This window comes from Chiloscyllium plagiosum, chromosome 28, assembly GCF_004010195.1.
Source record: "Chiloscyllium plagiosum isolate BGI_BamShark_2017 chromosome 28, ASM401019v2, whole genome shotgun sequence".
Lineage (NCBI taxonomy): Eukaryota > Metazoa > Chordata > Chondrichthyes > Orectolobiformes > Hemiscylliidae > Chiloscyllium > Chiloscyllium plagiosum.
In genome coordinates, this window is record NC_057737.1 from 25,029,843 (window position 1) to 25,057,660 (window position 27,818).

General features: G+C 38.9%; 1 protein-coding gene across 2 annotated transcripts in view; it reads left to right on the plus strand.

Moving 5' to 3' along the window:
• appbp2 (amyloid beta precursor protein (cytoplasmic tail) binding protein 2) overlaps positions 1-27,818 on the plus strand; it is an 86,357-nt gene that overhangs the window by 52,763 nt on the left and 5,776 nt on the right. Inside the window, exons 4-13 of one of the 2 annotated variants that reach the window (XM_043718527.1) lie at positions 1,076-1,199; positions 9,468-9,636; positions 11,108-11,197; positions 13,089-13,156; positions 15,121-15,226; positions 17,071-17,195; positions 17,653-17,738; positions 23,463-23,653; positions 26,938-27,103; positions 27,635-27,756. In XM_043718527.1, the coding sequence (XP_043574462.1) occupies positions 1,076-1,199; positions 9,468-9,636; positions 11,108-11,197; positions 13,089-13,156; positions 15,121-15,226; positions 17,071-17,195; positions 17,653-17,738; positions 23,463-23,653; positions 26,938-27,103; positions 27,635-27,756 (1,247 nt within the window). The remainder of the gene's footprint in view (positions 1-1,075; positions 1,200-9,467; positions 9,637-11,107; positions 11,198-13,088; positions 13,157-15,120; positions 15,227-17,070; positions 17,196-17,652; positions 17,739-23,462; positions 23,654-26,937; positions 27,104-27,634; positions 27,757-27,818) is intronic. The other variant, XM_043718528.1, reaches the window with a different exon arrangement.

Consider the following 27,818-nt stretch of genomic DNA (forward strand, 5'->3'; position numbering starts at 1 on the left):
CTTTTCCAGCTGATATACTCTTTTCCAGATATAAACATTCATGTGAACAGCAGAGCAAGGCTAAAAAACACATTCCATTCTGGTTACATACAGATAAGAAGATTCACACGGGGAGGTGTGTAATAAGATTCACACGGGACTAAGCAACACCTCCATTCCGGTTAGATTCACACATGTATTGGGATATAATTTTTAACCGTTTCACCACAATGTGTAATTCTGGGGAAAACAAATGGAGTTGCAGGTACAAATGTATGTAGGAAGAAATAGCTCACTGCCTAGTTTGAGTCTCTTCAGCACAGACTCATGGCAGTTAGCATTACGTGAGACTCCACCATCTGAGATCAATACTTTATATAACTCCATGTTGCTTATGGTCATATTACCAGAATTGGTTCAATTAAAGTTCTTAACATCATGACCACCTCCAAGGAGAACACTGAACAACTCAGGATTTGGAGATGCCGGTGTTGGACTGGGGTGTACAAAGTTAAAAATCTCACAACACCAGGTTATAGTCCAACAGCTGATTGTGAGATCACCTGATGAAGGAGCATCGCTCTGAAAGCTAAAGTGCTTCCAATTAAACCTGTTGGACTGTAACCTGGTGTTGTGTGATTTTTAACTTTGAACAACTCGGTGTTGTCTTGAACAACTCACTTTTGCAAGCCAACCATAAAAAAACAAAAACTGAAAGAACTGCAGATGCTGTAAATCAGAAACAAAAGCAGAAGTTTCTGGAAAAGCTCAGGTTGGCAGCACCTGTGAAGACAAATCAGTTAATGTTTTGGGTCACCCACATAGAAAAACCAATATATATACTTGGGTGGAATTTCTTATTCAGGGTAAGTCCTTTCTGAATAGGTTTTATGGCAATATTTTAGAAGTGTTTAGTGACCAGGCACACAAGTCAGCTGAGACCAAATTACTTGAATATTGACTTAAGACATATCTCTTTTGTATAAGATGCATTTAAATTCTGTGCAAAGTATCCATTCATAACTGAGATACAGGGTACATTCTAATATGTTTAATGATTTTGTTTTTTCTTTTCTGTTTCCCCCCACCTCTGTAGGTGGCTTTCTTTCTGATGCAGGCTGGTATAGTGATGCTGAGAAGGTGTTCCTTTCTTGTCTGCAGCTATGCTCGCTACATGATGAGGTACTTCATTGGTTTCGTGCAGTTGAATGCTGCGTCAGGTGTGTACTAGCAAAGAAGGCAAAGACTTTTGTTTACTTACCATCTTTGACAATGTCAGAAGTACTGAATTAGCTATGAAAAGTTTGAAATGGTCTGAAATGTAATCACTGGTGTAGTAAAATATGGCAACAATTTGTGCACAACAGTCTCAAATAACAAATGACCAGATTATTTGTTCTGTTCTTAATTAATGAACAGATTTTTGCCAGAATACCTAGGAAACTGCTTTTCTTGTAAATAGTCTAATGGAACCTTCAGTTTAATGGCCCATGTGAATGATGGTCCTTCCAACATGGCAGCACATTTTCAATATTGTATTGAAGTGTCAGTCTGGATTATATGCATAAGCCCACGGAGTCTGGTTTGAACATAGAGCCTTATTCCTCAGGAGGGTGTACAATGTCAATACTATAAAATTGAATATTATAATTTCTGTACATAATATGAAGGTCATCCAGTCAGCAACTTGCTAAGGATATTTGGGTTCTTAGAAAGAGGACATACTTTGATTTTTCTTCCTGGCCCTTTTAACAGTGACGAAAGGCTTCCTTGCAGCCCTTTTTCAGTATATGCTGCTGTGAGATTTGATCGTTTGACCATATTTGACGTATATAAATTTGTCACGTTTGCCAATTCCTTAGTGTGAAACTTGGATCAGAGAGTGACTTTATGGGTTGAAATTTAATCACCTGATTTTTGATGGAATACATGAAAATATATCACTTTGCATTCCAGTTTTCTGAACAGTGGAATTGTAAGTGAGGCCCCAAATTGCAATTGTCCTTTTCAGAAGGAAAATAGTATTCCACCTTAAAGATCCAGACTTTTTATTATCTGATTAGATTTTTTCTAAACTTTAGCAATTGCAGGATCACAGCGCCATCATAACAGAAACAACTTGATAAATAGTTGTACATATTATACTTTCCAGTCCATGACGCAACTAGTCAAATGCACGAATTTGCAGATGGTGGCCCAGATTTTGTGGGACTGTAATGGTGATGCTATCAGTACTCAATCAAACAATACCTCTCCAGTGACTGCATACTCACACTAACGCATGGAAATCAGGAAATTACTGTCCCAGACCTTTATAGATCCTATTGTAATTGTATCTCGCTTCCAGACTTGGCATTCAAATGTATTAAAATATAAATGAAACTTTTTATACTTTTTTCTTTCTCTCCCTCTCTCTCTTTCCCCCCCCCCCCTCTCCAGGTTCCTTTCTTGCTTTAGTTTCTCTGTAGATGATTTAACATTGAATTTACTATTCCAGCTTTCACTTCCTGCATTGTGGAAACAGACCGACGAAGAGCAACCCAGCCAGACTCATTCCCTTACATTTATCCCTTTACCTAAAACTATGGGCAATTTAGCATGGCCAATTCACCTAACCTGCACGTTTTTGGACTGTGGGAGGAAACCCACGCAGACACTGGGAGAATGTGCAAACTCCAAACAGACAGTTGCCTGAGGCGGGAATTGAACCCAGGTCTCTGGCACTGTGAGGCAGCTCTTCAAACTGATTTTGTTTAAAACATGTACACTTGCTTGCCCTGTTCACACACCCCAATTCCCTCCTCAGAAATGTGCTATTTTTGATTTCTAATTATGCTAGTGTTAGAACTCATATTTTCCAATGAGAGCCATGGAGTCTGGAGGGAGATTCAGGTATAACTTTATTTTGGTACAATTTTGTTGCAGCTTCAGATTTTCTTTGCAGTAAGGCACACAAAAACTACAGATTGTATACAGCTTTAAAACTTAGAGCACATTGCCCAGTGCAACACTCCCTCCTCTTCTCCCCCCCCCCCCCCCCCACATAGTTCCAAGTAAAATCACTGAACCACAAAGAAGTAGACAGGTTGATGGTCCACCCACGGTCATAATGTTTTCACAGACTTTAGTGATAAGAGGGGCCATTTCTGTTGGCTGAAACTGGTTTTCGTTTTGGTGATTTTTTTTTTGTATATGTGGATCTATAACTACTTTGGAATCTATATCTATGAAGGATCCAAACAAAAAAATTACTCTTAATATTGCAACAGAATGATTCAGAGAAACAATTACTTACTGTAAAATGTTCTTGTCTATGTAAGCAAATGCAGCTGCCCATTCTATCCCCGCCAGTAACCTTGATTAAACTTGTTCGACCAGCTGAGATTACATTGGTCAAGTATTTTCCCACAGACTTAACTACTGTCAGCCATGTTCTATAGAGCTTGTTGGGGTCAGCTGTTATTGGTCATTTGGTGCTGTTCAGTCATGGGCAGCCCTAACAGCTAGTTCCAGTTTAAAAAGTCTAGTGAAAGGTTAGCATTGTTAGTTCATCACTTGTTGCAGAAATCAGGCTATTATTTGCAGTTTTCTTCTTATGTGTTTTGAGGAACTTCAGTTATGGTTTAGAAAAAAAATCTGTTGAATTCAATATTGGCAATGTAGTCCTGTTATGAAGTTGAAGGTGTGTACTGTACCTTTAAGAGAAAGTGAATGTTGTTCTGAACTGAGAGCTTACACGCACCTGTGTGTATGACTAGATGGCAGTCCCAAAGTGTACTGAAAAATTGAAAACATGTAACATTTAGCTGTAAAATGGGTACCTGAGTTTTGGTTGCTGGTTTAGCAACAATTTGAATTTAACCAATCAGTTTAAATTATACCCCAGGATGCTAAAACCCAATCGAGTTTGAACTTACTGTTTTGCCAACATCGAACCAATGAAATGATCCAGTGTTGGGGGGTGAAAACTGGTCAGGGAACAACTGCCATTGAGACAGAAACACATGGAGAGCTAATATCTTGCTCTCCCAAGAAATTAGGAAACATTGTCTTTAAGGGTACCTTTTCATATGAAACATATTCGCAGATCTTCAGCCGGAAGAAGAAAGACAACAGTGGCTGTGTAGTTTTGGAATTAAGTTGATGTAATTTTAGTAAGTGTCTTATTGGAACAGTTGTATTGTTAGAGTTGGAGGCAGATAATCAGTGAAGAGAAAAGGATCTTATAATTGTGAATAATTGTTTGATATTCACTTTGACTTTTAACAAAAAATTGCTGTTATTTTCTTTAAATAGTGGAACTTTAGAGTTCTGTCACTCCTGTTTTAACAGATTGCGAGGCTAGGTGAGCTTTTCTGGGTGTTTGGTTTAATTAATGAGGGGTTCACCTCCGTGTCATAGCAATTATTTTTAAATGTTCAAACATTGTTATTTACAGTTTAAATCTGGGAATCATGCAAACCTAGCTATGTTGTAATTTTCAAGAATGAGCTATTTATGTATGTATTCTATGTACCCAGACAGATTTTTAACTTTGAAAACTAATTGGAAACTATCCAAGGTAAACCAATTACAAAAATTTAAAAAAGCTTCCAGTTTAAATTCAGCAAAAGTTCTGTCACAGGAGGTGGGCATCATTGAGCAAGGCTGGCATTTGTTGGCCTCTCTCATTGCTCTTGAAGTGAACAGCTTGCTTGACTATTACTTTTCTCAGAATACAGAAAGGAATCTTTGATCTGAAATTTCACCTGGGTACAACAGTTTGGTTCTTGGATACTGAGCAAATATATTAATCCTTTTAAAGAGTAATCAGCATTAAAGATTCCAGTTCATATTAGGAATGTTGTCAGTTACTGTGAACTTACTGACTGGTTTATTAAGTGGCTGAATCATAAAGGAATCTATTCAAGTAAAAGTTCAGAATGTACATTAAGATTCTGTTAACATGTAGTGTAAGCATAGACTATTACACTTTTAAAATATGCTTAATTGTAATCTTATGCCATTTAGGTAACATTTTCATAGTGGAAACTTTAATATTTTCAATTCTGTTTGTAGGACTTACAGTATATTCAACCTATATATTGTTTTTCTCATCTGCAATATTGCATTAAGAGGCTATGAAACATGTTTCATCCAGAAGCATTTTAACATTATGATACATGTAGAAACCCCAGGTGCAGTAACTATAATTTTTAAATATTATACTGTTATCTCAATCCTTGTCGAATCTATTCATTTTAGATTGTATATAATAGCCCTCTGCAGTGGAAGATGACTCTTGGCCTCTGGTGCAGTACGTTGTAGTTGAGGAATAATTGTTCTTGTTCTAGTAACCTACTTAGTTGACTCGTTTTGTTTTCCCCCAACAATGTCACCTAAGCTTAAAGTTTATTTTTTGGAAGAATGGTGTAGGTCAGGAACTTCACAGGCTCCTATTTTCAGAAGCTTGTGGATTAGACATGCAAGAGCACAAAATATCCTGTCCTTTCAGCAAAGGGATTTTTCATTTAGGAAATTTTAAAATTTGATTGTTCCTCACCCACCAACTGCCAGTTTAATTGACAAATGAAAAGCATGTGAAATCTTCATGGTTCCCTGGGTAAGACCATTTGAAATCATTAATGACTAAATGCCTTAGCAAGCCTAGCACATGATCATGTGCATTTAAGAGATCAAAGGTACATTTGTGTTCTCTCATTTGTCTCATCTCCCTCCCCCCCCACCATCATGATAGAGCAAGAGTAGCAACTTGTCACAGTGCACCAAAACATCTGCTAACTTTAAAATGGACTTTCACATTAATAGTCTAGTTTTAACTGTTTATTTCTTAGATTAAGAAATGGTACATTGAGAATTGTGTACTGTTTATTCATTTTAAAAAATCAGTTTGTATTTGTGGCTCGCTTCACTAAAGTAGTTTTCAGGTAACCATTCAGAAGAACTGGTGAAGGCACCACAACATAGGGTAAATGCAGTACAGGTTCTGTACTCGTGCAATGAGGAACAAAAATGGCAACAACGGGCATTTCAAATGATTAGGCATGTACAAGACACATAGTACTGAACCCAACATCATACATTGTTCAAAACTCGACATTTTGCTAATAGTCACACGATTCCAGACTTCCATTGATTCAGCTTGTGTTGAATTCTGGTCATAATATACACTTGAAAATTTCCTGACAATATCATTAGCTTTTCCTAGAACACAAAAACTGTCGTGGAATCAACATAAACAATCATGTGATTCAGGAGGGTTTAAACTAGTTTGGCAGGGAGGCGAGCATCAGAGCCACATGCCTGAGAGGGGGTCAGTTGCAGAGGGGACAGTGACAGGATATATTGAATCTATCAGGAAGGCTTCTCACGCAATGAAACAAAGGGATCGGTTAAAGTGTGTCTGTTTTAATGCAAGGAGTGTCTAAATAAGAGTGATGAACTTAGAGCATGGATCAGTACTTGGGGCTACGATGTTGTGGCTATGACAGAGACGTGGGTTTCACAAGAGCAGGAATGGTTGCTTGACGTTCCAGGGTTTAGAACGTTTAGAAAGAACAGGGAGGGTGGAAAAAGAGGAGGGGGTGTAGCATTGCTAATCAGAGAGTACATCGCAGCTACAGAAACTAAGGTTGTTGAGGAAGGTTTGTCTACTGAGTCAGTATGGGTGGAAGTTAGGAACAGCAAGGCAACAGCCACCGCATTGGGGGTTTTCTACAGACCACCTAATAGCAGTAGAGAGATTGAAGATCTCATAGGTGAGCAGATTCTGGAAAAGTGCAAAAGTAGCAGGGTGGTTGTTATGGGTGATTTCAACTTCCCCAATATCGACTGGAACTTCCTAAGTGCAGATGGTTTGGATGGAGCCGTTTTTGTCAGGTGTGTTCAGGAGGGTTTCCTTACTCCGTATGTAGACAGACTGACGAGGGGAGAGGCCACTTTGGATTTGGTGCTCTACAATGAGTCAGGACAGGTGTCAGATCTCGCGGTGGGAGAGCACTTTGGTGACAGTGATCAAACTGCCTCACATTTAGCATAGCCTTAGAGTGAAAGGAGCAGTTATCGAGGGAAGATATTTAATTGGCAAAAAGGAAATTATGACGCTATCACACAGGAGTTGGGAAGTACAGACTGGGAGCAATTGTTCCACAGAAAGGGCACAGCAGACAGTTGGAGCAGTTGTTGCGAGTGATGCACAAATTTGTTCCTCTGAAAGAGGTAAGAAGGGGTAAGATTAAGGAATCTTGGATGACTAGAACAGAGGGACTTCTCGTCAAAAGGAAGAAGGCAACTTATGTGAGGTGGAGGAAGCAAGGATCTAGCACAGCTTTAGAGGATTACAGGCTAGCTAGAAAGGAGCTCAGAATTGAGCTGAGGAGAGCCAGGAGGGGGCATGAAAAAGGCTTGGCAATTAGGATTAGGGAGAACCCAACGGCATTTTACTCATACGTGACGAATAAGAGAATGATCAGGGAGAAGGTAGGGCCGATCAGGGATAGCGTAGAGAACTTGTGCGTGGAGTCTGAGCAGATAGGGGAAACCCTAAATCAGTTTTTTGCTTCAGTTTTCACCAAGGAAAGGGAACTTGCTCTAAATGAAAATTTAGAGGATCTGGGATGCAGTCTTGACCAGATCAAGATTGATTGAAGTTGATGTGCTGGAAATTTTGGAAAACATTAAAATTGATAAGTCTCCAGGGCCAGACCAGATTTATCCTAGTCTGCTCTGGGATGCAAGAAAGTAGGTTGCTAAGCTTGTGAGAATATTTGCCTCCTCACTCTCCACAGGAGTCGTACTGGAGGATTGGAAGGAGGCGAATGTTGTTCCTCTTTTCAAAACGGGTAATAGGGAAATCCCTGGCAATTACAAACCAGTCAATCTTGCGTCTGTGATCAGCAAAGTTTTGAAAAGAATTCGGAGGGATAGGATTTATGACTATTTGGCAAAGCATAGTGTGATTAAAGGCAGTCAGCATGGCTTTGTGAGAGGCGGGTCATGCCTCACAAATCTTACTGAGCTCTTTGAGGAGGTGACAAGATGGGTCGAGCAGTGGATATGGTGTATATGGACTTTGATAGGGTTCCCCATGGTAGGCTCATTCATAAAGTCAGGAAGTATGGGATACAGGGAGATTTGGCTATCTGGATTCAGAATTGGTTGGCTGACAGAAGGTATAGAGTGGTTGTAGATGGGAAGTATTCTGCCTGGAAGTCAGTGTTGAGTGGGGTCCCGCTGGGCTCTGTTCTTGGGCCTCTGCTCTTTGTAGTTTTTATAAATGACTTGGATGAAGAGGTTGAGGGGTGGGTTAGTAAATTTGCAGGTGACACTAAGGTTGGAGGTGTCGTCGATAGTATAGAGGGCTATTGCAGGCTGCAGCGCGACATAGACAGAATGCAGAGCTGGGCAGAGAAATGGCAGGTAGAGTTCAACCTGGATAAATGTGAAGTGATGCATTTTGGAAGGTCGAACTCGTATGCTGAATATAGGATTAAAGACAGAATTCTTGGCAATGTTGAGGAACCGAGGGATCTGGGTGTGCAAGTACATAGATCCCTCAAAATTGCCACCCAAGTGGATAGGGTTGTTAAGAAAGCATATAGTGTTTTGGCTTTCGTTAACAGGGGGATCGAGTTTGAGAGCCATGAGGTTTTGCTGCAGCTCTCCAAGTCGCTGGTGAGACCACACTTAGAATATTGTGTCCAGTTCTGGTCGCCCTACTATAGGAAAGATACAGAGGCTTCTTTGCACAGAGGGTGCAAAGAAGATTTACCAGGATGCTGCCTGGACTGGAGGGCTTGCCTTATGAAGAAAGGTTGAATAAGCTCGGACTGTTCTCTCTGGAGAGGAGGAGGAAGAGAGGAGACCTGATCGAAGTGTATAAAATAATGAGAGGAATATATATAATCAGTAGCCAGAGACGTTTCCCCAGGGCAGGATTGACTGGTACCAGAAGTCATAGTTTGACGATATTAGGAGGAGGGTATAAAGGAGACATCAGAGGTAGGTTCTTTACGCAGAGAGTTGTGAATGCATGGAATGCGTTGCCAGCTGTGGTGGTGGAAGCAGAGTCATTGGGGATATTTCAGCGACTGCTGGACATGCACATGGATAGCAGTGAGTTGAGGGGTGCATAGGTTAAGTTATTATATTTGACATTAGGATTAAATCTCGGCAAAACATCGTGGGCCAAAGCGCTTGTTCTGTGCTGTACTCTTCTATGTTCTAATCAAGTAGAAGCTTTAAGCCTTAATCAAATAATTCTGAACTTATCCAGGTCTCTCTCGGATGCCTCATATGTCCAAATTTCCTTGCAATTTTCAGTACATCACTTTTGTTCTATCAGTGCAAGAACATTGGTGGCCTGGGATTTTCTTTACAATCAGTAACCTTTGATGAAAAGTGCTAAAAATGATCACTGTGAGTAATAGATTTTGGGTTATGTCTTTCAGATATTATGATTGCTGACTCCTAATTTGTTTGGTTTCAAGGTTACTCCACGTGCGCAATGGCAATTGTAAGTACCACTTGGGGGAAGAGACCTACAAACTCGCCCAAACCTACATCGATAAACTGGCAAAACATGGTCACCAGGCAAATAGAGCAGCACTCTTTGGAGAGCTATGTGCATTACTCTTTGCTAAAAGTCATTATGATGAGGTAGGTTCAGAATATTGGAGTTGATGACCAAGATGTCTGTAATGTGTGTGTGTGGTCTACGTCAGGTAAAGTCTGCAGTAGTTGATCTCACCCTATACAGTAAGTGAAAATTGATCCAGTGCCTTGACATGGTAAGGAGAAAATTAACAGAAGTTTCATGTATTCATTTCTCTTGGATGCCCCCTGATCTGCTTGCTTCTATTGCACTGTGTGAGTAATTATGTTTGAGAGTAGAAAATGAATGTAAGATATTTGTTCATATCAGTACTGTAAACTGACTTATAAATTCACCATAGTACATTTGAAGTACCATGTTTGAACGATTTGTCACTATAGTGTTTGGATAGAATTATCAAGATACAGATTTTCAAATTTGGTTTAAAGGTTTTGGAAATTTTGATTTGCAAAGTGTTTGAGAAAACAAGCTTGTTTCCATATCCTTATAACATTGCAAAATGTATCAGAGAATAGTTTTTAAGTGCATTCCCTGTTATAATGTAGGAAAACATGTAGTCAGCTTGCACAGAGCAAGGTTCCACAAGTAGCAGGGAATCAGATAATCATTTTGTGGACCTAGTTGAGGAATAGATATTGCTTATGAGCAGTAGAGAGCCTCCCATTATTTCAATGTTGCTTTGTTCTTTCAAGTGGACTTAAGTAAAAACAAAATCAGAGCCAGGATTTTAATTGCCTCATTTAAAAAGCCAGAAACATATTGCCTTTATGCTGCAATGACAAACTCTAGATTATTTGCTCAAGTCTCTAATGTGGGCCTTGACCGTAACAACCTAAGAGCGCAAGTTATTGAGATACAAGCGTGGATATACAAAAAAGAATGAAGATCACTTATATTGTACTTTTCACATCTTCAGGACATCTCAAAGTTGTGGTTGAAATGAGGTTACGACTAATGTCCTGCCTGAAATTGTGTTGTACCCCTCACTACTGTTACATTGTCTTTTATCTAAGTTTATTTTCACAGATGCGTTTGAACTGGTTTTAAAGTAGTATAAGCAGGCAAATGTGATTGGTATGTTTACAATGTAGATTTTCTTTCTTGGGGATATTGTGCTAACTTCCTGGGAAGATCAAAGGATTGAGTCTACATCTATGTTTAAAGGTCAAGGCATTGAGTAGTGTCATCTCTTTATCGGGACTTGGTATACCTTTTGACTAGGATGGTTACCATTTTTAGGTTTGGCTAGAGTGGTGGATGTTGTAATCAGAGTGAGAGCATTAAGATTTCAAGTAGCCAAGTTACTTTAGGAAGTGTTTTATAGTACCACTATGCACTGGATTGCTCCTGCATTTCCCACTTAATGAACTTGAAGTGTGTATTGTAGTGTAATCTTGATTATGTGCAATATCCTACCTTATTGGAGTTAGTATTAATGTACTACAGTATAGTAGAAAGTTGACAAGTGTTGTATATCCTATTTAAATGGTAATTACCATGCACTTGTTTTTCTAGGCTTATAAGTGGTGTGTAGAAGCCATGAAGGAAATCACAGTTGGCTTGCCCGTGAAAGTAGCAGTTGATGTTTTGAGGCAAGCTTCAAAAGTGAGTAATTTGCAGTTATGAGGTATAGTTGATGCATTTTGAAGTTGTCTAGACAAAAATGCAAAACATTTAATTGTTGAAAGTTCTAATTTGTTAAACATTTTAAGCCAGCATCTTCAAAAAAATAACAAATGTACTTTCCTCTTTTGTTCTACAAATTGGTGTGATGATATGCACTTTATTTAATCTTACTCTGATTAATTAGTGTCAGGTGTAGTTAGTTAAACACATCTGTCTAGTTGGGATATTTTTCATGATGTGAAAGGAAGAAACAAGTATTATTTTTGTTTTTAATTCTTTCAATAACAAAATTCAGTTGTAACTCGCAGATTTAACATGTTCTGTATCTGGAACATACAGATCCATGAGTTGCTTGGGACTAAATAAATGTAATGAAAATTTCCAGGAAGGATTGAGTAGTGAAACATAGTGCCTTTAACATTATAAAGTTTCTGTAGTAATCGTCTATAATTTTCTTTCATTAACAAAGAAATTTCATCCTGGCAAATTTTATCTAATGTTCTAGTATATATTCTGGAGTAGAGTACATAAGCCATTTTCCAAATATCCTTTTTAATACCATATCTTCTCCTATTCATTTTACCTGAGTTACAAATTGCTTTCCTCACAAATATAAAATTAATTCCTGTCCTTTATGTGCACCACATGTAATGCCTCCAAAACAAGAATAAGACACTATTCTCTTCCTGCAGTTTCTTTTTTAAAACAAGATACATGGAAAATTAATTACTGATGTTAATGGGAATTTGTATCATCTTTTTTCATTGCATTTACAATTTTCATGAGGTGTGATAAATTCTGAGGAAAAAAAAAGATTTTTTTGTTTTGTCCAAAGGCCTGGGACCAGTGGTGTTCCACAGGGATCTGTACTGGGTCCACCTTTTGTTTGTCATTTAGATAAATGATTTGAATGAGAATATAGGAGGCATTGTTAGATGGCACCAAAATTGGTTTAGTGGACAGTGAAGAAGGTTAACTAAGAGTACAACTCATATCTAAGAGATCAACTGGGCTGAGGAATGACAGATGGAATTTATTTTAGATAAATGAGACGTGTTGCATTTTGATAAAACAAACCGATGCAGGACTTTATGGTTAATGGTAGGGTCCTGGGGAATGTTGCTGAACAGAGACCCTAAGGGGTTCAGATGCATAGCTCCTTGAAAGTGAGGTCACAGGTAGACAAGATGATAAAGACGTTTGGCATGTTTACCTTCATTGGCCAGAGCACTGAGTACAGGCGTTGAGATGTCATGTTATGACTGTATGAGCATTTGGTCAGACCACATTTAAAATACTGTGTACTATTCTCATTGCTATGCTTTGGAAGGATGTTATTAAACTGGAAAGGGTGCAAAAAAAACTATTTACAAGGATGTTAACAAGACTGGAGAGTTTTTGTTGGGGTAAGGCTGAATAGGCTGGGACCTTTTTTGCCTCTGGAACATAGGAGATTGAGGGGTGACCTTTTATACAGGTTTATAAAACCATGAGGGACATAGATATGGTCTTTTTCCTCAAGGAGAGTCCAAATCTAGCGGGCGAGGGCTAAGGTGAAATGGGAAAGATTTAAAAGGGATCTGAAGGATAACTTTTTTGTGTAGAGGGTGGTTCTTGTATGGAATGAGGTGGTAGAGACAGGTATAATTAGAACATTTAAAAGCTATTTGGACAGGTAAATGGATTGGAAAAATTAAGAGGGATGTGGGACAAAAGCAGGCAAATAGGACTAGTACAGTTTAGGAAACTTGGTCGTCATGGATGAAGTGGATCTGTTTCTGTGCTGTATAACTGAATCTAATTCACATTATTAGGGATACTAAAATCAAGTCATTTGCAGTTTTGTAATTGAATTATTTCTGTTCCCTAGGCTTGCGTAGTGAAACGGGAATTCAAGAAAGCAGAGCAGTTAATAAAACATGCTGTGTATTTAGCGCGGTAAGTTTCCATGCAAACACAATTCGAGAGAATCTTAATCTAAATTACAGGGTTCTCTTCGATCTTCTTGTCAGTAATAGCCAGATTGATGTCTGTCCTAATCACTTTTCTGTTACGTTTTACTTAACTGTCCTACCAACAACTTAGCCGGCAATAGTCTAGTGATAACATCGCTAGACTATTTGATCCAGGAACTCTGCTACTGTTATAGGAACCCAGATTCAAATCCTGCTAAAGCAGATGGAGGAATCTAAATGCAATAAAACAAAATCTGGAATTAAGAATCTACTGGTGACCATGAAACCTTTGTCAATTGTCATAAAAACCCATCTGGCTCACTAATGTCCTTCAGGGAAGGAAATCTGGCATTCTGTGGTTCTGGTTTACATGTGACTTCAGAGCCACAGCAATGTAGTTGACACTCAACTGCCCTTTCAGCAATTAAGAATGGGGCAACGAATAGTAGCCGAGCTACCGATACCTACATCCTGTGAATGCATTTTCTTAACAAAGAATTGACTGATGTGCTACTCTTTACTTTGACACAGATCTTTGACACAGAGAGGTAGGAAAGTAAAGTGTGAACAGGACGCAAGGAATTAGGAAAAGGACATAGGTAGATTAAGTTGAGTGACAAAAATTGGTAGCTGGAATACAGTGTAGGAAATTATGAACTTAGCTACTTTGGCAGGAACAGTTTTTTTTCAAAAAAGCAAATTATTTAATTAGGGAACAGTTGCAGAATCCAAGTACAAGGTGATCTACATCTCCTGATGTATTTGCATGCTCATTTTGTGAGATACATATAACAAGCTATTAGAAACACAAATAGAATGCTGTTGCTTATTGCAAAGGGAATGCTATATAAAAACGAATGTTTTCCCACATCTGGGCAAGGCATTGGTAAGACCATATTTGGAGAACTAACTCTAAATTTTGGTCGCATCTAAGAAAGGATATTAGAGTATTGGAAATAATTATGAGAAAGTTAACAGTCAACTGATAATTGGATTGAGAATTGCTGTCTGACTTAAAAAGTTGGTAAGGCTGCCCGCTTGGCACACCAGCCTCATTCCTGAAGAGGGGCTTATGCCTGAAACTTCGATTCTCCTGCTCCTCGGATGCTGCCTGGCCTGCTGTGTTTTTCCAGCACCACGTTTTTCAACTCTGGTTTCCAGCATCTACAGTCCTCACTTTCTCCTGGCTGACAGTATGTCCAATTTAGAGAAGCACAAGATAATCTTATTGAGACTTTTAAGATCTAGCTAGGACTTGATAATGGATGCTAGAAGGATATTTCCCCTTGTGGGAGAGATGAGAACTCGGCTGTAGAATTTTAAAAAGTCTTCTATTTAAGTCAGAGATGAACCACTTTCCCAAGAGGACAATGGAGACAGTCTTACTGTATCTTTAAGGCAGTAGATTACCTTTTGACTGCTTGGCTAGTCAAGAGTTAAATAATTACTGATCAGATCCGCTGTTATCTTTTTTGAATGGCAGAGCAGACTTGAAGGTTGAATGGCCTCCACCTTTAAATTTATATGTACATTATGTTGCAGTTTCTGTGATAACAAGAAACAAAATAAACTGGACATGAAGAGACAGTGATAGAGACAAAAAAAACCTGCAGATGCTAGAATGCAGAGTAGACAAGCAGGAAGCTGGAAGAATGCAGCAAGCCAGGCAGCATGATGAGGTTGATAAGTCAACATTTCAGGTATAACCTTTCCTCTCTGAAGAAGTGTTATACCTGAAATGAAGAAACCGTGAACAAAAAAATAAGCTTTACAAAACAGGTATAGAAATTGAATGAGGGGCAAAGACAGTTTTGATAAGATAGTATTAATAACATTTGCCCTTTTGTTGAAGCAGAGGACTTGCTTTTTCGTTTCAACGTACTTTAGTATTTCAAACACCATTGCATGTTTTGAATATTTACTACAGAAATGTCATTTTTCTTGTAGGGAGCATTTTGGTCAAAAGCATCCCAAATACTCTGATACCCTCTTAGATTATGGATTTTACTTGCTCAACGTAGATAATATTTGTCAATCAGTTGCTATTTATCAGGTATGTTGGAATTTTTCTTCTTGTTGCCAGTTAAGGTGTATTTTAAATTGTCAATTATGTTCTTAAGTCTGCAAATTGGAAGCATATTATTGGACTGTATTCATTCTTGAATCAGCTGTACTTTCTTTAAATCAAAAAATAGGAAGCCCAAAGCTAACAACTTTTGTCCTGCCACATACTTGCTCACACCTTTTGCTAGTGATGCATCCATCCTGTCCTCTTATTTCAGATGGAACTTCTACTTGTAACTGGATTTTATTGTTTCCCTGTGACTTTAGTCTGCAATAGTGTATCACTTTGAGTCTCGCTTTCGAGTTTGAGCTTTGGCTTCCATTACATATCAGATGATGAGCCCCAACATATTTAAGTATATATATTCATCATTCTTGTCCACAATTCATAGTCAATTAGTTGTGGCTACCTGCTTGTAACTAACCTGTATTTGTTTTGTCTCCATTTCATTTCAAAACCTCAGTTGCCCATTTCTTGCTCCCAGACCAAATTTTTCCTTTATCATCTTCTTGCAAACTATATTGAGTCTAATTGTTTGCACCTGAAATTGTTACTATTCATTCTAATTTAAATGCTTTTAATCCCCTTTGTGATTGTTCTAGTCATACAGCAACCCCCTTTCCACTGAAAACACTTCCTGCCCTCCTGAGCCAATAGTGTGACTCCTGACATCTTGCTTAATTTGCTGTGGAATTCCATTCCTGAAATCTCTCTCTTTTTTTGTTTTCATTCAATACATATTTCTTGTGCAGGATTTTTGGTGACTTCCATCTCGCCTCATCCATTTCTTTCTTTGTCATGTATGATTATATAAATGCAAGCTGTCTTCTTTATCAACCATTTTCCTCTGCTAAACATATTTCCTAGTCCACTCCAGCCTACCCTGCCCTCATTCTTTGGTAATTTTTGTTTAGGTTTCGCAGAATTGCCTGTGAAGTTTTATCACTGTCAACAAGAATGCTAAATTCTACCATGTTATGATCACAATTTCCTAAACAATCTTTTATTTTGAGATCATTTATTAAACTTGCCTTATTTCACATTGCTAGATCGAAAGTAGCCTGATGCACGGTTGGATCCATTTGTTCTGGGAAACTATCCTAAATACAATCTATTAATTCTTCCTTGTGGCTACCTTTGATTTTGACAATCTACATGAACATTAAAGTCACCAATGATTAATGTAGTCTTTGTTTTAGTGAGGAAAAAGCAGTTGGTCATTTTTGTCAATATTTATTTTTCAGGAAGGCTTTGAATATTTTTCCTTTTTATTACATGATTTTCTTTAAGTGCTAACTAATGTCATTGTTATTAAAATTCTCCAGTTGAGACATTGGCTAGCCAATGAAAATTTAATATAGGAAAATGTTGGAACAGTGCTACTGTGCCAAAAAGATATTGACTTAAGCCATTAAAACTTGCTCAATTACGATACATTGGTTCCCCAATTTACAAATATCCTACTTACAAATGTGATCCTGTATTGAGGGTGTAATTTTAAAGATCTGACATGCGTACAAATCAACTTGTGAATGGATGCAAGAAAGGAACTGCTTGTGACCCAGGCACAACCTGTAGCTGTCTTCTAACTTGGGGTTCTTTTATTTTAATCAAATGGCAGCTTGATTTGAGCTTCACTATTTGTGATCTTTCAATTGAGCCATAACATGACCTCAAAAGTTATGCAGACTTACTCCATTTAGGCAGGCACAGAGAGTGTGTATATATATTTCTTTTTTTGATATTTACAACTGTTTTGTCTAAAGAATTTTACAAGTGGGTGGTGTTGCAACTTATCCAAGTTAATTTTAAACTTTAACTTTGAACAATAGACAGCACTCGATATCCGGCAGTCAGTATTTGGAGGCAAGAACATCCACGTAGCAACAGCTCATGAAGACCTGGCCTATTCTTCTTACGTACATCAGTATAGTTCTGGGAAGTTTGACAATGCACTGTAAGTTACCTAATTTGTTACATGTCAACACTATTTTCTATTGCTAATAAAAGAGCAAGTTAAAAATGCTCATCGGTTGGAATGGAAACTTTTTTGCATTTTTTTCAGCATTTTAATTAGATTGAGAAGGAGTGACATAATTCAAATATTTTTTCACCTCTGATGAGAACAGTGTAAATCAGGATGTAAATCTGTCATATATAATATTTTGTATCAGAGCTTATATTTGTAGGTTATACTATTTTAACTATTTATTTGTGCATTTGGATCTGCATCTGTTCCAACTGGATTTAGATTTTTTTCTTTCCTTCCTCTTTCCTTTCCCCTGTCAAACAAAGACTTCTTCACCCATACTTTAACAAAATGAAGTAAAACTTTGGAGTTTACATGTCTTCTACCCTGATGGAAACAATATTCATTTTTTAAAGTTAAGAATATACTTTTTGATTCCTTACAGATTCCATGCTGAACGTGCCATAGACATCATCACTCATATCCTTCCTGAAGACCATTTATTGTTGGCTTCTTCTAAAAGGGTTAAAGGTCTGTTTATTAGGATTCACTGTTTGTTCAAATCTTATGACTTAGTATTTTTGAACTTTGAATATCTTACACTTATCTGTCTGAACTATAGATGTAAAATTCAGTCTGCAGGAACTATAATTGTATAACAAAAATATTTTGCTCTCTATCCTTTTAATTTTTAAGAATAGCACCAAAGAACATGCAAGCCTATTGTCTTTTTCTCTAATAGTAAGACCATTAAAATGCACATTTAAAAGGAAAGCTAACGATGGAACAAACTTCGAAATAGAATACTAAATAACAGATTTCCTAGAGGTATGATTCTTTTTCCTGTGTGCTTTGCGTCTGTATGCTCCCCAATAGGCTAAGTATCTGTCAGGCAAGCTCTTCTTAAAGCCTCTGCTAATACTACTCATATAGTAGCAACTTGCTGGTGTTATTAGATTAGATTAAATTACTTAGTGTGGAAACAGGCCCTTCAGCCCAACAAGTCCACACCAACCCTCCGGAGAGCAACCCACCCAAACCCATTCCCCTACATTTAACCCTTCACCTAACACTACGGGCAATTTAGCATGGCCAATTCACCTAACGTGCACATCTTTAGACTGTGGGAGGAAACCTACGCAGACATTGGGAGAATGTGCAAACTCCACACAGAATTATAGAGGAATTTAATTTTTTTTATCCTTCTGAGGATACCCGGTCTTCACTCGTGCTGTGGACAGTGTTGAAACTCGGCTCAGATAATTTAGACATACATGATTCTTTAGAATAAATATATGTCCACACACTCTATGGAATTAATACATGGTGGCATTTTTCAATATTTTCAGTCTGATCAACCAAAACATTTTATCTTGGAATAGTTATTAGTGGACTGATTTGTAATAATGAATGAATTTGAGAACTACTATTTGAGCTGACACATATCTACTACTACCAATTTGAGAATATTTGGATGGAAGCCAAGAAGTCAAAATTATGCAGGAAACTAATGTGAAAAACTTATTTGATTAATGTAAACAGTACAGAAGTCTGTAATAATTTTGAAATAAAACTGCCTGGTGATTACCATAGCTGTTTGCAGTACTCCAAGTTTAGCCAAACCACTGCTTTGTATGTGAAGAATGACTTCTTCTACTCCTTGTATTCTATGTCTTTAGATATCTCCTACGGAATATAAATGATGTAATTTATATAAATTATTTAGATGTGAATATCGGAGGTATGGTTAGTAAGTTTGCAGATGACGTCAAAATTGGAGGTGTAGTGGACAGTGAAAAAAGTTACCTCGGAGTACAATGGGATCTTGATCAGATGAGCCAATGGGCTGAGGATTGACAGATGGAGTTTAAATTAATAAATGTGAAGTGCTGCATTTTGGAAAGGCAAATCAGGGAAGGACTTACACACTTAATGGTAAGGGCCTGGGGAGTGGTGCTGAACAAGGAGACCTTGGAGTGCAGGTTCATAGCTCTTTGAAAGTGGAGTCACAGGTAGATAGGACAGTTAAGAAGGCTTTTGGTATGCTTGCCTTTATTGGTCAGAGCATTGAGTATCGGAGTTGGAAACTTATGTTGCAGCTGTACAGGACATTAGTTAGGCTGCTTTTGAAATACTGCAAGCAATTCTGGTATCCTGCTATAGGAAGGATGTTATGAAACTTGAAGTTAAGATTTACAAGGATGTTGCCAGGGTTGGAGAGTTTGACCTATAGGGAGAGGCTGAATAAACTGGGGTTATTTTTCCTGGAACGTCAGAGGCGGAGGGGTGACCTTTATATAGGTTTATGAAATTATGAGCGGTATGCATAAGGTAAGTAGATAAGGTCTTTTCTCCAGGATGGGGAGCCCAAAACTAAATTGCATAGGTTTAGGCTGAGGGGAAATTATTTGAAATGGACCTGAAGGACAACCTTTTCACGCAGAGGAGGGTGCATGTACAGAATGAGTTGCCTGAGGAAATGGTGGAGGCTGATACAATTACAACACTTTTAAAAGGCATCTGGATGAATAAGAGAATAGGAACGGTTTAGAGGGATATGGGCCAAATGCTGGCAAATGGGACTACATTAATTTAGGATATCTGGTTGGCATGGGCAAATTGGACTGAACAGTCTGTTTCCGTCCTGTACATCTGACTCTAATATGCTCCATCTGGGTTCTGCACTGTCCCAACACACAACCCCAGGCAGTGTTGCTCCAGCAATTATCTGCCTAATGAAATATCCATGCCAAAAAGCATAGTTGAGGTACTAATTGGATCCTTGCAGGCTATCACTGGTAACCCTGCCAATTGGAGTACTGCACAATATTCGTACTCTTTCACCTGCCATTCAGTCAACTTCTGAACTTGATCAGTAATTTGACTTTGATTCCATTGTCTTTTAATGTGAATTAACAGTTTTTTAATGACGGATATTTTATCCAGTGCCTCTGAAATTCATAAATAACATCCAGAGATTATTCCCTGTTCAAGTTCTTGGCTGCCTCCAAAACATTCCATTTGGGCATGACCATCTTTTACAACGCTAGTCTTTTCTGATCAACTGAAAATTTCAATACATTCAATCGCACTATTGTTCATTGTAATTGCTAGTTCCAATAACTCGTGTTATGGGTCCCATGTTTCCCTTCTCAACACCTGCAGTTTTCCAATCGAAAGGAAATTTTCCTAATTCAAAAGGACTTTAGACTGCAGTTAGTTTTCTTCTTTTAAAATGTTCTTTTAAAAATGTGAGAGTCACATTTAGGTGCCTATTTTAATATTATTTACTGCTGTCTTGCTTGCATTAATTTTGGTGAATCATCTTTTATTCAATATCTGTTTCCTTGGGAATGTCTAGCATGCCATCTCTCATTCTAAACGCTGATGTAATAATTCAATATGTCTGCCCTTTCCTTCGTTCTGGTACTTTAGTTGCGGCGGGGGAAAAAAGTGATGTGATTTAGGAATGTGAGGTCTGTAATTCATAGAGCACTCTGAGGATTTATATATTTTTCATCCAAGATGCTGAAATCAGTACATAATGACTAGCATGTTAAAAATAAACATACTTCTCCAACTGAGTCAGTCATGTGTATCTCCATTCACATACGACCATAAGACGTAGGAGCAGAAATTAGGCCATTCAGCCCATTGAGTCTGCTCTGCCATTCAATCATGGCTGATATGTTTCTCAATCCCATTCTCCCACATTCTCTCCATAACCCTTGATCCCTTTGATACTCCAGAACCTATCTATTTCAGTCTTAAATGTATTCGCTGACCTGGCCTCCACACCTTTCTATGGCAATGAATTCCATAGATTCACCACACTCTCTGAAGAAGTTTCTCCTTTATCTCCATTCTAAAAAGTCTTCCCTTTACTCTAAGGCTGTGCCCTTGGGTCTTAGTCTCTCCTACCAATGGAAACATATTCACAAAATCCACTCTGTCCAGGCCACTCAGTACTTTTTGTATGCTTTGATTAGATCCCCCTCATCCTTCTAAACACCATTGAGTATAAACCCAGAGGTCCTCAAACATTCCTCATATGTTAAACTTTTCATTCCTGGGACCATTTTCGTGAACCTCTTCTGAAAATGCTTCAAGGCCAGTACATCCTTTCTGAGACATTGGACCCAAAACTACACACAGTACTCCAAATGTTGTCTGACCAGAGCCTTCTACCACCTCTGAAGTACATCCCTGCATTTATATTCAAGTCCTCAAAATAAATGTCATCATTGCATTTGCCTTCCCAACTACTGACTCAACCTGCAAGTTTACCTTGAGGGAGTCCAGGGCTAGAACTCCCAAGTCTCTTTGCACTTCAGACTTCTCCCTATTTAGGAAATAGTCCGTGCCTCTATACTTCCTACCAAAGTGCATAATCTTGCACGTTTCCACAATTGTACTCCATCTGCCACTTCTTTGCCCACTCTCCTAACCTTTCCAAATCCTTCTGCAGCATCCCCGCCGCCTCAATGTTTCTACCTTTGTATCATCAGCAAACTTAGCCATAATGCCCTCTGTTCCTTCATCCAGATCATTACTGCATAAAGTGAAAAGTTGTATTCCCAACTTTGAGACTTGTGGAACACCATTTGTCACGAACTGCCATCCTGAGAAGGACCCTTTTATCCCCACTCTCTGTTTCTGCCAGACAGCCAAACTTCTATCCATGCTAGCACCTTGCCTCAGACACCATGGGCCCTTACCTTACTCCATAGCGTCCTGTGCAGCACCTTGTCAAAGGCTTTCTTGCAGTCCAGGTAGATAACATCCATTGGTTCTCCTTGATCTAACCTGCTTGTTACTTCCTCAAAGAATTCTAGCATGAAACCATGCTGATTCTGCCTTATTTTACCACACACTTGCAATTATTCAGAAATCTCATCGTTCGCAATGGATTCCAGGATCTTACCCACGACCAAGGTTAGGCTAATCAGTCTGTAAATTTCTGTTTTTTGCCTTACTCCCTTTTTAAAGAATGGTGTCACATTAGCAATTTTCCAGTCCTCTGGGACCATCCTTGATAATAGCAATTCCTGAAAGATCACCACCAACGCCTCCACTATCTCTTTCCAATTCTCTGGTTTCCCACTGCCCTTGGCTTCATTATTTGCTTTCTCTTTTGCTTTTATGCTATCCCTGACTTCCCTATTCAGCATGGCTGCCTCATTCTGCCTGTACCATGCTTCTTTTTCCTCTGCATGAATCTCTGCTGTGTCTTCTGAATTACTCCCAAAAGCTCCTGCCATCACTGTTCCACTGTCTTTCCTGCTAGGCTCCCCTCCAGTCAGTTGTACCTAGCTCCTCCCTCATGCCTCTATAGTTGCTTTTATTCAGCTGTAATACCGTTACCTCTGATTCTGTCTTTTCCCTCTCAAATTGAGGGGGTAAATTCAATCATATTATGATCACTGCCTCCTAAGGGTTCCTTCACCTTCAGCTCCCTTATCAATTTTGCCTCACTGCATAATACTAAATCCAGTACTGCCTGTTTCCTCGTGAGCTCCACCACCAGCTGCTCCAAAAACCATTTTTGTAGACATTTCATAAATTCCTTTCCTTGCAATCCACTACCAACTTGACTTTCCCAGTCCACCTGCATATTGAAATCTCACATGATCACTGTAACTTTGCCTTTCTTACATATCTTTTCTACCTCCCTTTTGTATCTTGCGCCCCAGCTCCTGACTACTGTCTGGGGGCCTGTGCGTAACTCCAACTATGGTTTTTTTTTAAACCATTGCAGTTCCTTAATTCTACCCACATGGATTCTACACCATCTGACCCTACTTCATTTCTTACTTCTTGTTTCTTACTCCATCTGAATAACAATACGTTGTTTTCTCTGATATGTTTAAGCATAGAAATGTGATCCTGAATTTAACATTCTTCCTTTCCAAAAATGCTAAGGGTTTCAAAGGAGTTTCAAAATGGGCGACAGAAATAAGACAAGCAAAATTTTTTTGGCATAATTTGTATCTGAAATTGGAACTGTGTATAATAAGTATCTGACCCGTTTTTTCCCCAAATAAATTTACGGAAAAAGGGTATTGCTGGCACGGCTAATATGTAGTCCCTAACATTTCTAATTGCTCATAAGCTGCTTTCTTGAAATGAATGTGGTCAGCCTGATAGATCTTCTACTTTTAGTCATCCAGATTAATAAATTCTCCAGGTTTCTGTCACTAGTCCTATCCTCTGAAATCTGTTTTCAGGTTGATTTTTGTCACGTTTTCTTTGCAGCGCTTATACTGGAGGAGATTGCTATTGACTGTCATAACAAGGAAACTGAGCAACGGCTTCTTCAGGAGGCTCATGATTTGCACCTTTCTTCACTCCAGTTAGCCAAGAAAGCCTTTGGTGAATTCAATGTGCAGACTGCGAAGCACTACGGAAACTTGGGCAGGCTCTATCAATCTATGCGGAAGTTCAAGGTAAATGATGTACAGCTTTCCTAGTTAACAATGTGTTTTCAGTTCGCATTCTCTTCTTTCTTTAACGTTTGAACTTGAGGGTTACTGAAGTTAGTTCCACGTTGAGCCATTGGAGCACATTAGGTTAGAGTCAGTATGTTGGCTTGAAAAGCAATGTACTTTTACAGCTACTGACAAAAAAAGTAGAACTACCAGCAAGCCTAAATAGAAGCTGTTTGTTTTATTTACTTAAATAGTTTAAAATTAGGAAATTTTTCAGCTGTATGCTGGTTATTTGTGTGGATAAATGAACGAGTTTAAATTATTCATGTTGGCCATAAAAAGGCATTCTTAATGCCAGCCTTGCTGTTTGGAACCATTGAAACTGAACCTTTATTGTTTTTACCATAACTTATCAGTGTCCAACAATGACTGCAGATGCTGGAAACCAGATTCTGGATTAGTGGTGCTGGAAGAGCACAGCAAAAAAAGATAAGTAGGTAGGACAAGTCAAGGGGACAGTTCTGAGCTGGAAGTTTGGAACTGGGGTGAGGTGGGGGAAGGGGAAATGAGGAAACTGTTGAAATGAGGGAACTGCTGTGCTCTTCCAGCACCACTAATCCATAAACTGATAAGTTATGCTGGACCTATTTGAATCTTTTTTGCTCCTTGGCAGTAAAGAAAAAAAATCATGGCGTAGCAGACCGGGAAGAACGTTATCTTGGAGTTCAATGAGACTTTGATCAGATGGGCCAAAAAATGACAGATGGAGTTTACTTTAAATAAAAATGTGAGGTGTTGCAAACAGGTCAGGACTTGTACAGTTAATGGTAGGGTCCTGGGTGTGTTGCCGAACAAAGGGATGCAAGTTCATTGAAAGTGAAGTCTCGGGTAGACTGGTTGGTGAAGAATGTTTTTGGTACGCCTGTCAGTATTAGTCAGTGCATTGAATACAGGAGTTAGATGTTGTGTTGCAGCCATACAGGACATTGGTTAGGCCACTTTTGGAATACTGTGTGCACTTCTGGTCTCCCTGCTATAGGAAAGAAGTTTTGAAACTCAAAAGGGTTCAGAAAAAATTTACAAGGATGTTGCTGAGGTGGAAGGTTTGTGCTAGTGAGTTTTGAGAAGATTTGTAGCTCGGTTTGAGGTTCTAGTTATAGGTTTGCTCACTGAGCTGGAAGGTTCATTTTCAGATATTTCATTGCCATGTTAGGTAACATCATCAGTGAGTCTCTGGATGGAGGAGGGTTTGAGTTATAAGTAGAGGCTGAACAGGTTGGGGCTGCTTTCCCTGGAGTGTCAGAGGCTGAGGGGTGATCTGATAGAGGTTTATAAAATCATGACGGACATGGATAGGGTGCACAGCCAAACTCTCTCTGGGTTGGGGAATCCTAAACTAGGGGGCATAGTTTTAGGGTGGGATGGGGAAATGCGGGAGGGAGATTTAAGAGAGACCTGGGGGGCAACTTTTTCACGCAGAGGGTGGTGCGTGTATGAAATGATCTGCCAGAGGCTGATACAATTATAGCATTTATTAGGCATCTGGATGGGTATGAATAGGAAGGATTTGGAGGGATATGGGCCAATTGTTGGCAAATGGGACGAGAGTAATTTAAGATATCTGGTCAGCATGGACAAGTTGGACCAAAGAATCTGTTTCTGTGCTATATCCCTCTGACTCTTCAGAGAAGGCGCTGAAACCCTAAAATTGTTGACCTCAGTATGGAGTCCACAAGACCATAGGGTTGCCAAGTGGAAAATGAGGTGTTCTTCTAGCTGGCACTTAGCTTCACCAGAGCACTGCAGCAAGCCCAATACAGATATAAGCTGGGGAACATGGTGGTGTGTTGAGGTGGTCATTTTTGCAGATGGAGCATAGGTCTTTTGCAAAGCAGTCACCTTGTTTGCATTTCATCTCTCCAATGTAGAAAAGACCGCTTTGTGAACAGTGAATATAGTAGACTAGATTGTGTGTAAAGTGCAGGTAAACACTGCTTCACTTGAAAGTGTCTGGGGCCTTGGATAGTGAGGAGGGAGGGTATTGGGAGTGAAGGAGGAGTGGACCTAGGTGTCCCAGAGGGAGGCTGATCTGCAAGCGGAGGGGAATATCTATCTGGTAGTGGCATTCTGCTGGAGGTGACAGAAATAGTGATTAATAATCCTTTTGGATATGGATGCTGGTGGGTGTAAGGTGAGGACAAGGAGGATCCTATTGCTGTTGTGGAAGGATAGGGGAGGACAAGGGGGACCCTGTTCTTGTGGGAGAGAAGAGAGTGAGTGAGGGCCGAAGTGCAGGAGATGTGTCGGGCATGACTGAGGGTCCTGTTAACCATGCTGATGAGGAATCCTAGATTGAGGAAAACATGGACTTTTTGGAAGCTCCCTTGAAGTTGGCAGTATCGGAAAACTGCAATGGAGACTAACAAACTGGAAGAATGGAATAGAAATTTTACAGGAGGCAAGATGTAAGGATGTATAGTCAAGATAATTGTGGGAGTTGATGGATTTGTAGTGGATATTGGTGGCTAGCCTATCCCCGGAGTTTATTTTAGATTGTTATGGACTAAGAAGTTATCTTCAGACTATTCAGTTATTATGGACGAGGCCAGACCACCCAAAACATTCTTGAGCAGGCAGCCCAGACCAAAGCTTTTCAATTTGTTTCAGTAAATGTACAGTAAAAATTACCCGGAGTAAACTAGCTAGGTTGCTACTAGGGTTTAAAACACAGAAATTTATTCACAAAATTACACAATGAAACACAAAGAACGGAATAAAGAACCTCTACAGAACTCAAGACTATCCAAACTAGACTTAATTATGCTGTTCCAAATACACACAACAGTCCCAATAAGCAAACCCCCTTAAAAACCAGTATAAATGGAACAGATCCTTACAGGTTGATGTTAGGAGGGTAGGAGAGAGAGAGAGTTTCCACACAGCTCACTGTTGAACTCCCAACTAGTTCTGGACTGAACTGAATTGCTCAGCTAGAGAGCTGACCACTCCCCTTTTATTACACAGGTCAGTTCTAAAACATGACCACTTTGGCCTGAAATCTCATTTGTTTACATATAAGTAAAAAGCCTCTCAAAACCCTTTTCACATCTGTACCAAACCAGTCTGACCAGAGCCTGGCCTGGTTTATGACCCCTCTGAAAAGAAATCAAGGACACACTATCTATGAGAAAAGGAACAGCTTTTAGAAAACCGGGATCAGCTTGGTGACACAGTTCATTGTTATAATTGGTGTTTATAATTATAATTATAACTAATTATTATAAATGCTTTTGGTTTCATAGGAAGCAGAAGAAATGCATATAAAAGCAATTCAAATTAAGGAGCAACTCTTGGGCCAAGAAGATTATGAAGTGGCATTATCGGTGGGGCATCTAGCATCTCTCTATAACTATGATATGAATCAGTTTGAAGATGCTGAAAAACTTTATCTGAGGTCTATAGCTATAGGTATGTACTTTCCACACCTGAGAATGCAATGCTAAAGCAATTAAACCTATGTTCATTATGTGCTTTTCTTATTTGAATGTCTCTTGAAGGTTGTACTTATTTTTAAAAAATGAGGGAAAAGATTCCCATTTTCCAAAATACTTGAGCTTTGACATTCTACTTGGGAGTTCCAGTTCTTAACTTCAGTAATAGCCTGCTAGCTACAAATGTATTTATGAAATACATGAGGGTACTCTGATACCTGTAAAATTCTAGAACATATGATAAAGGAAAATTGTGAAAATTGTCAGCACTTTAAATTACAATGAAGTAGCAAAATACCAGCGTTTCACTACCTAGCTACCATCAATGCATTAAATACTCAAAACTGAAAATTCTGAATATCAAATCCTATTGCTGATATCTGTGGTATGACTTTCAAATACAGCCTTGGCAAATAACATTTCACCTTTAGCGAATGAATGTGTTCACTTGATGGAGAAGATCCTTTTGGTGAATTATTTCATTTTTTTTTTCTCCTCCTGAATATAGACCCTCAACATCATCTGAAAACAATGCAGGATTCCACATGTACTCTGACAACATCCAGCTCTACCTTACCGCCACTTCTCTTGATTTATGATATTGCTTGGTGGACTTGCAGCAGTGATTTGGTAGAAATTTCCTTGAAATAAACATTGGGATGAATGGAAATGTTGTCATTAGACCTCACACA